The sequence below is a fragment of the Mchenga conophoros genome, linkage group LG12, assembly GCF_057382185.1.
Source record: "Mchenga conophoros isolate Kocher_MC1m ecotype Shallow Benthic linkage group LG12, M_conophoros_male_GT1.1, whole genome shotgun sequence".
NCBI lineage: Eukaryota > Metazoa > Chordata > Actinopteri > Cichliformes > Cichlidae > Mchenga > Mchenga conophoros.
The window spans coordinates 2,351,255-2,360,633 of record NC_140537.1 but is presented as its reverse complement, the minus strand read 5'-3'; the positions used below and the strand labels follow the sequence as shown (position 1 = coordinate 2,360,633).

The 9,379-nt window shown below is 42.3% G+C and overlaps 1 protein-coding gene across 2 annotated transcripts in view; it reads right to left on the bottom strand.

Moving 5' to 3' along the window:
* Positions 1-294: 294 nt before the first annotated feature.
* Positions 295-9,379, bottom strand: part of nr6a1a (nuclear receptor subfamily 6, group A, member 1a) — a 119,392-nt gene continuing 110,307 nt past the window's right edge. Inside the window, exons 9-11 of one of the 2 annotated variants that reach the window (XM_085293282.1) lie at positions 7,132-7,253; positions 6,899-7,051; positions 295-5,766 (exon numbers count right to left, since the gene is read on the bottom strand). In XM_085293282.1, the coding sequence (XP_085149408.1) occupies positions 5,636-5,766; positions 6,899-7,051; positions 7,132-7,253 (406 nt within the window). In that variant the 3' untranslated portion in view covers positions 295-5,635. The remainder of the gene's footprint in view (positions 5,767-6,898; positions 7,052-7,131; positions 7,254-9,379) is intronic. The other variant, XM_085293283.1, reaches the window with a different exon arrangement.

Sequence of the window (9,379 nt, the reverse complement as noted above, 5' to 3'; positions counted from 1 at the left end):
CAAAGATCTAATATTTTCTTCAGTAACACATGAAACTAGTGACTGAGACCATAAACTCATCTGGAATGATGACGCACCACTGACCTGGGTACTGCAGTTTTAGCAGTTGTTACTCAAACAGCAGCTGGATGGTGAATGTGGGATGAAAACTGCACCGAGTCTGTTTCTATATGTGCAGGGTTCAGGTGAGTCTCAGTGCGCACCCCCCTAAAGTTAGGGGGGTCAGTTATTATCCAGAACGCTTTTTTAAATTTCCAGCTGTTTAGAGCACCCGGATGGATAAGAAATATTTTAAAGCTGCATTTATGAAACAACGGCAGGCAAATTATTGTCATCAGCACATTATATTTGAAGAGTGTTGCAGTAAATGAGCAGACCTGGCATGTTTCCTTTCCAGGCTCAAACACATTTTGTGTTTATCCTAATAATACTATCTCGCTGTGAACAACACACTGGAGTACACGAAGCAGAAGGTCAGGGACAAACGCATCCAAATTCCGGTCCCTCAGCTTTTAACGGCAGACCTTCTGCCTATCAGTGACTGAAAGGAACACGGTCTCATTAGTTTCTATCATCTTCCCCGTAGAAAAGCCAAGAGTTGGACAGCGAGAAACTGGAAGTTAGCCGAGTGCACTTGCATAATGTTCACATTTATTTTGTTTCAAGTCCTAACACATTCTAAACATGCTTTTAACACATAATGGATCACATTCTTCACAGGTAGTTAAAGTAACAAGAGCAGACAAGAGATTTCTGAAGAGAAAAGACAGAAATGGCGTTTCAGTTTCTGATGACCGTGTATGAATCTGTTTGTTCCCTGAGATATGTTGCCGGTGTGCTCCTCGTGTGCCTGTAACAAAGCTCTGACAGCTGGACACCTGCTGTTCCGTCTATAGTGTTGTCAGTTACAGGGAATTAGGGGATGGAGCTCCATCTAGGACAAGCAATATGGGCCTAAATGTCTATTTGTGTGTGCGTCTGCATAAAAACACAATGCTCCAGGCCCACCAACATGTATGAAGTCAGTTTGAACAGGAATCCCTAATATGGTCATCTCTGGCTCTGGTTTAGAAGCCACACCCACTGGCTGTTCTCAGATGAAAACTAAGGGAGTGGACGAGCGTTATATAGAAAGTGTGGTGAATACAAGCTGTTTCTGTAGGAACATGAGTCTTTTGAACATCTCACTTACAAATAAGTTGATGGCGTTAAAGGTTTAACAGCAGGACAGCGACTTTAAAGGCGGAGCCTGTGTGTGTGTCCAGCCCCAGTGCTCACACCACAGCCGTCTGTCCATCTGTGGTCACAGTGTTACGGTTACACGAGTGAGCAAACCGGAGGAAGAGTCAGCCTGAGCACAGTTACATCCTGCGATTGACAACTGATCACATGCAGCACCGGCTGCTGTGGGATAATACTGAGTGTGTTCTCTGCTTCACCAACGAACAACAAACACGCACGTGCATGCGCGCGCACACACACACACACACACACACAGGATTATCATGGTATGGCGAATACAGCAAATTCAACAGATAATGAGGCATATTTGGATAAGGTCAACATGGTTAACTTCAGCCAGAACATAACACATGAATGCTTAATCAGTGCACTGACATTGTCATTGACATTCGTTCATCTTTGGTATGTGATTTTTGATAACAGGGTAGGAGTGAAATATAAGATGATGCTAATTTAACATGAAACAGCACATTAAGGAAACAAAGGAGGAAGAGGGTCCCTAAAAGTACCTGAGGTAGAGAGGAATACAAGGCTACGAAGAAGAAAACAAGTGTTGGTGGTTCACATGTAAGGTCAACTCATAAAAAACATTGGTGTAATGAACATTAGTAACGGTGTGAAAAATACAGAGGTAGTTTAGGAATGACACATCCCTTTGTCTGCACACAACCAATACAAACAGGAAGTGAAAAAAAGACACCAGCGTGTGTGTATCAAACTGTAACGTTGAACAAGTGCGAGTGCTGCCAGCAAAGGTGGGATTCACCGCTGATAAGCAGGCAGTTTGGCATCACATTAAAGGAGAAACCCCTCAGATCCTGCTGCGCTGTCAGATCTCAGTGTGATGTTCAGTGCATTCCTCCAGTCATTTTGCTGTTTTTCTGGCAGTGCTGCACAGACACGGGACAGCCTGACAGGGTCTCCGAGCAGCGTTTGAGGGGATCTGAACCGTTTCATCACAGTGAGACCTTCGGTACACAGAAGTGTCCTGAGATACTGTGATCTAAAGGGTCGGTTCACCAAAACGACATGCTAATGTAATCTTGTCAGATAGTTTGGTTTAATGTTTTCAGTTAATACATGTGGAGGAATGCTGCCTCTACATGTATGTTTTTTAAAAACATAACACTATCAGTTGTTTGGGAGGGAGGCAGCTATCTCAAGCTAAAAGCCAAACCTTTCAGCACCGCTAAAGGCAGCATTAAATGGTTTTGTTCATCTCTGCAAAATCTGAACATCCAGCAGTTAGCCAGCGACGCGGGGAGGATCAGGGTTCGGTCGAGCTGTTTTTATACAACCTGAAACAAAACTGAAGAATTTAAACATCTTAGACTTTCTGAAAATGTGGACCCAAGTGGTTCACTGGTGATCGCGTGCATGGTAACCTGGTTACCATGGTAACGGTGAGGTTCACATCTATTCCACCCAAAGATTAACTTTGAAACCTAAGAGTTTATCAAACTGTGCTCGTCGGGCACGTGGCTCAAACGTAACCCTGCCCCCGTGTGGTGTGCTGGTCACCTGATGGATGAACACGAGGCTTTTGTCTCCAGAGACGGCGCCACAGCACAACATTTGAGGTTTAAACTTATTCCAAGATTACGCAAACAGATCCAAAATGTCAGCAGCGTGCACGTAAAGCATTGCTGACAAAGCCTGAGTAACACTTTCTTTAATGAACACAGTGAACAAGTGAACGTCAACAACAACAATGAAGAAATCAGTTTAGAAAATGATAGGTGTTGTCTTCACTCCAAATCAAACCCAAAAAAGCTAAAAAGACATTCTTAATTATAAACTACAAAAGGTACATTAAAGCATTCAAAAAAATCAAAAGAGGCTAACTGAAGCATTACAAGGAACGCTGGATTGGGCTGTGGTTTCGTTAGGCTGCGCACGACGGGAGGGAAGCCGTGACATCGGAAAGATGCCGCTGCCTTTTGCTTCGTCCGTCATCAATGCCGAGAGCTTTAGAAAACCTGCCCTGCAAACTAATTCCACTTTCACTGAAGGGGAGTGTGGGTGGGGTGGGGACGGTGAGGGAAATAAAGTTGAAACAACAAAAAACAAAAACACCTTTCTACAACAGGACCTACAATGTCCTGGAAGCTACATCTACTAATACTACAAGTACATCAGTGTGGTCACTGACGAACTCCTGAATGCAATACATAACACTCACTTTACCCTGTATATATCCAGGTCAGCAGGGACCTGAGAGAGGAACACATTGGGTGGGCAGTGGCCAAGAACAAGGGTTAAGGTCTCCAAACCTCACTGTCGTGTGCAAAAAAGGGAGTGGTTGCGGGGACTGCACTTTGTCTGCATTTCAAATGACGCAAATGGTGAAATGGCCAGAAAAGACACTTCAAGTGGTCAGAAATGATAATCTCACACTTTAAAAATAAAGACCATTTCTCTGTGGCTACACTTTTTAAAACGGCGTGCATATCTGTGGGTATGCAAGCCAGGGGTATATCCCCTAAAATTCTCCAAACCTGGCCTAAACTGATTGAGGTAAAGCCCTAGCCGATCACACCGAGTCCACTTACGGCTGGATTAAAGCGATTAGACGTTCAACTTTAAGCCAATTCTGCATAAATGATATTTTCACTTTCATCTCATTTAAAAACAGTCGGACCGTACCTGGATGTCCACGCGGCCTGATGCCCGTGGAAACCAAGTGTGGTCTGATTTACATTCTACATCTAAAAACGTTTGATTGCCCTTCAAAACTGGCCGATAGAACTTTGAAATTCAACAACTGTTTTGAAAAATCGAAATGAACTCTTAAGCAAAACGGACGGATCAATAAACACTGATTCTTTTAAATGGCTGGTTTCAGTGGGTTCCACTAAGATGGGCAACACCAAGCAGCCACAACATCAAAACCCCGGACAGGTGAAGTGACCAGTAATCGTTACCTTGTTACTATGCAAAGCTCTGCTGGGAGAGCTTGAGCGTGCTGGGGCCAACACATATAGGGTTAGGGTTACAATAACATCCAACCACCCAAATAAAAATCCTTCCCCAGGGCTAAAATGTGTTCAAATGAAAATTTATGGGCCCGTTTCCATTGTGAGTAAAGCAAAAACCCAACCCTAACCTTGGTAATCAGTAATGTGGTGTTTGTTAAAAATGATGGCGTGCCCCAGTACCAGCGGTCTCCCTCAGGACTAGGGGAAAGCGTGGTTTGTTCACCTGCTCTCCAAAGTCCTCAAATTGAATCAAGCTCAAAATTCAACCTGCAGGAAGTGTTATCCGTGACGCGACCCACTGCCAGAGAGCACAGACGAGCTGACAGACCCAAATGTGCCAACACATCAGAAACCTCCCCGATATTTCAACGTTGTGGCTGATCGGTGTGTGTCACCCGTGAAGCTCGCACATTTTTAATCACATATACCCAGCTGTGTCGAGAGCAGGCGAAAACGCACCATCTTCTTTGGCAATGAAGAGCACAAAATGAGAGCCATCGTGTCTGCTCTGTGCATATGTGTGCACGCGACAAAACGCGCATGTTTGCAATGAAACGTGGAACTTTTCTGCCCTGCAGAGCGTCTTGCCTCTGAAACAGACTGATTCATTTCTTATCCTCGTCCTTCATGGATAAGAAAAGGGTTTTGTTGAGCTGTCAGCTCCCTACCCATCAGCGGGCGCTTGATATAATCTTTGCATAACACTTTGGTCAAGAGAGAAACATAATAAAAAGAAAAACAGCAAACCTAGCTATCCGCCCCTTCCCCTGCAATAAAGCCATACATCCCTAGTCTATGATTGTTAAAAAATACCCGTATGCTCCTATTCGATGATCCCACAGATCCAACAACAGCCACCTTAACTCATGGAATGTTAAATTGACAAGACCGCCTCCTAAAAGCAGGATGTCTGAGTACTTTTGCTAATTCATTTTGCATTTTCAGTGTAACAAAAAACTGTTTTTCAGACTGATTTATGCAGCTTCTTTGAACATTCATCTCTGATTGAGGTACCAAAGCATCCACAGGGTTTTGGTTTAGACTGGGCAACTCTTCATTTAACAGTAAGAAAAGGTACCTGAAAATAGCAACAACATCTTCCTGAGGTAGTCTCAAAACACTCGTCGCGCGTGCCAAGGCGCCCCATCTGTATAAAATAAACTCTTTTAAAGTCTAGCTCTAACAATGGCAACACTGACACATGGAGCAAAATGGATACACGCTTGTAAACTCCAAAGACCAATGCATCTACGAGCATTTGTTTTGTACAGAAGCATGTGCACAGTGTAAATCAGCATACATTCAGCTCTGTCGTGTAATAAATATATAAAGAAAAAAGTTACAAAAAACAAACTAGCTGCTTGTCACATTCACGAGAGGGGAGACCAGTCCTCGACTCGGGTGTCGGGGAGGGTTTAGTTTCCGGTGGAGGCGGTCACGCAGGGCGACGGGCCGGTCCTGTAGCTGGTCAGGCTGGATTTGCAGGAGTGCAAGACTGCTTTGAACAGCAGGGGGAGCTGCTCCAGAGGGACGTTCACCAGCTTTGCTGAGAAGAAACCCGAGACACACGGCACTTTAGTTCATGATTAGCTTAGCTTCTGTACAGCCGACATTTTCATTGGTCACAGTCGTGTCCAGGAGGCAACCTGCGAGACAAATGAAGCCAACCCAAGTGCCGAATGCTGCAGTTCCTCTGGCGGCCACTAGAGGCTGGCTCCAGCAGTGTGCCCAGCTCGTGTTAAACGGTCTAATTTGGACAGGTTACGTGTACAAAATCTAACGACCTTTCTTTGACACAATTTTCACTGAGGCCATTTACTTTTTTAGAACTTATGAAGCTGATTTCGGTTCAGTTACGTCTAGTTAGTCAAAATTACTGGCAGTAGCATTTATTTCACAGTTTTTATTTAGATTACTTGTTTCGACCAATCATTCTTAAGTTTCAAAGAGTTGGTAAATAAAAGAAATGTATGCAAAGTGTCTCTATTTATCCAAAGGTTTGGCCATGATTTTATTTATTACCAGAAAAATGAACAGTTGATTGTGTTTGATTTAATTGATAAGCTAAAACCACAAAAGTAACTAGATTGTGATTCAAGCTTTAACCCATCAACATGATCAATACTTGCCATAATTTCAAAATGTTATGGACAGCTTTTTAAAATTAACATTGGTGTTAAAAAGAAAAAGCCAAATGTATCAAATGGAATACAAAAAATAAATCGTAAGCAACATGATATAGCAAAATAAAATTTGTGTATTAAGGGTTATTAAACATTTCAGCTCCAAAAATCTGAATTTTCTGGCTATTTTTTGATGGGTTGGGTCTTACAGGGTTAATGCACTTATTATAGTTTGTCTTAATGACAAAAGCCATGCTTTCTTTTATCCCATTAGCTCAAATAATTTAACCAAATAATTCATTAAACATAAAATTTTGCAACGGTTTTTGTATTTTCAGTGTTTTTCCCCAAAGACAAGGCACTGTAGAGGGCGGGGAACAACACAGGTCGTAAGGGCACAAACTGAAACTTTCATGGCTGAACACAAATCGCTGTGGCACAATACACTGGGTAGTATCACATTTTTGTAGCTCAAACAAACTAACGTATGAGTATCTGAGTGCATTTCTAAAGTCAGTCTTCAACAACAGCCTAAACAGTTCTTTGAGGCCTTACTTGAGATGCAGCGGATGTCCGGCAGGCACATCATGATCTCAGGGAAGCGTTTAGGCTGCAGTGGGTACTTGGACTCAATGTAGTCCTGACACACACACCAGTAGCGTTTATTCAGCTGCTCAAGCTGGGAGATGCTGGACAGTCCTCTGATATCTGTGGAGCAGAAACTATCACAGTCAAGCGGGGAAGGTCGCGATGGCAAAAAGTCAACACGCTGGAGACTTTGTTGTTACCTTGATTGAGGAAGTTGATGGTTTTCATACAGGCGTACTCCTCATTGCTGATCTTTAACTGGTGGAGTTTGCGAAACAGAATGATCAACCTCTCCATTACTTCCATCCCATCCTCGCTGAATCTGAGGAATCACACACAGACCCGTCAGTTAAGCTGAAAACTGCAGCTCTATGAAGCCAGACGGTGCCTTTAAGGCTCCAACTCAAACCATGATATAGACTTTTGTAGGTTTGCTGTCCTCACTACAATCCACATAAAAAAAGAAGACAAAAATCCCCCCAGCACCGCTATCTTAAGCTTCCATGCTTCAATGGACAAGGCAAAGAAAATGAGGGAGGAAATATGTCAGATCTATTAAAAGTGCTTAAAGCGTCCTGCTGATTCCACAGCTTTTTGAAGAGAAGATTCATAAGTTCATTCCACGTTTTAAACATCAATTTTCTGCCTTGCACTTCTAATCTCTTTCACAAACTTCAACAATGCCACTGTAAATCAAACGTCCACGTCTAAAACCACTAAACTGTGGGCAAATTGACTGAAGCAGCAGAGTTATATTAGGAGAATGTGTCAGAAGGTCAAATTATACATGTTTGATTTACACAGGAACACTCCCCCTCTTCCCCCACGCATCCTTTTCTACTTCAAGTGAAACAAGCGTCTATAGTACACATGCCAGACAGTGCTAGCCACAGCTCAGCTCTGAGGAGGCCTCCTGTTCACGGACCACTTCACTGGGCCTCACCCAGCAATAACACTTGGAGAAAAATATTAAGCCCTTTTAGAGATGATGAGCTCACAAAGTGAAACAGCTTGGCTGTGCAGAGGGAATGTTGAATTCCTGATTGCTGTTCTCATTTCTACTGAAATACTGAATTAGCACAGCTCCCAGAGACTAAAAGGAAACATTTAATATCTTATAGTGAAACAGCCCCACTGTGACTGCTGTGGATGAGGCTGAATTACCAAAACAGAACGAATGAAGGCAGTTTCTTTCTGCTACGTATCAATATCATGACTATAGAATAAGATCACTTGTTGTTGTTCTTGCTTGAGCTACTTAACTTTAGTGTCTGGAAAGGTTACTTTTAAAGTAGTCTCTGTTACAAAATTACAATATAGTAATTCAGAAGCTCTCTACTGCTAAAAGCTAGCATAGAAGTTAGCCTTGGCTGTTTCTGCACTGTCACCTAAACGGTTAGCCTCCTTAACAACTCCTTAACTGCTGGATAATATTTTGATTATTGATGATAGAAAACAATATGAAAACAATCTAAAGGTCATTGTCTGTGCCAGCTGCCTAGCTAACATAATATGTACAAAATATGCCAGCTCAATATCCAATATTAATGGTAATAGTAATAACTGATTTATGTTGCTAACCCAGTAAAGTGTAACTGTAACATTCGCAGAAGGTTTTACAAAAAAACTATTATTGTAGAGTTTTTACAGCTGCTGTCGTAATTTGGTGCTATATGAATAAATGATTTGAATTACAGTTACAAAGTTACAAACAGCTGTCTTGTTATAATACCAGCACACAAATAGCAATGCAAGCCATCATTCGGAGCCCTATTGTCTTGCCTTTGACTTTGCTTAAAGATCTGCTTTAGAAGTTAGCTAGTTGCTAACTCTATCAGTTGTCTGCTAGTGAGTAAACGTATAGCTCTTTCCCTAAAAAGAGAAAACAGCCGTGGCTGAAACGAGGTTTCTGAGAGCAGTAAGTGAAGCACAGCTGACTGCAGGTTCTAGTTTGGTAAAAGGACGTTAATGCAGAAATGCCATAACGGCCACCAGATGGCGATAGCTGTAGCTGCAAAAAGACTTGACCTCTGTAAACACTTTCCTGATGAGTTTTTTTGGCCTTTATTGAATACAAAAATAATGTCTCTTTTGGAAATATAAGTAATTCTATGCTTCAACAAGGAGGGTTCAACTTGGTTCTGCTTGCTCATTGGCTAATGACATTGATTAGCCAATGAGCAAGCAGACCTGCCCGTCCTCGTGACAAGTAATTGTTGTCTGCTTGTTTTTTTAAACCACGGTGATGATGGTAAAACAAACTAGAGCTCAGAAACCAGTGGACGACGTCACAGTGTCCATCTATCATATCGTTTCTTCTGTGCACCTCTAAGAAACTCAGGGGAGGTATGTAATAGTTATAAACTAAATGGAGTAAATGTGGGTGTTTTTTGGCTCCTCAATAATTCAAGTTATTCTAAAGCTCATAAACAAAACACCCCAATTGTT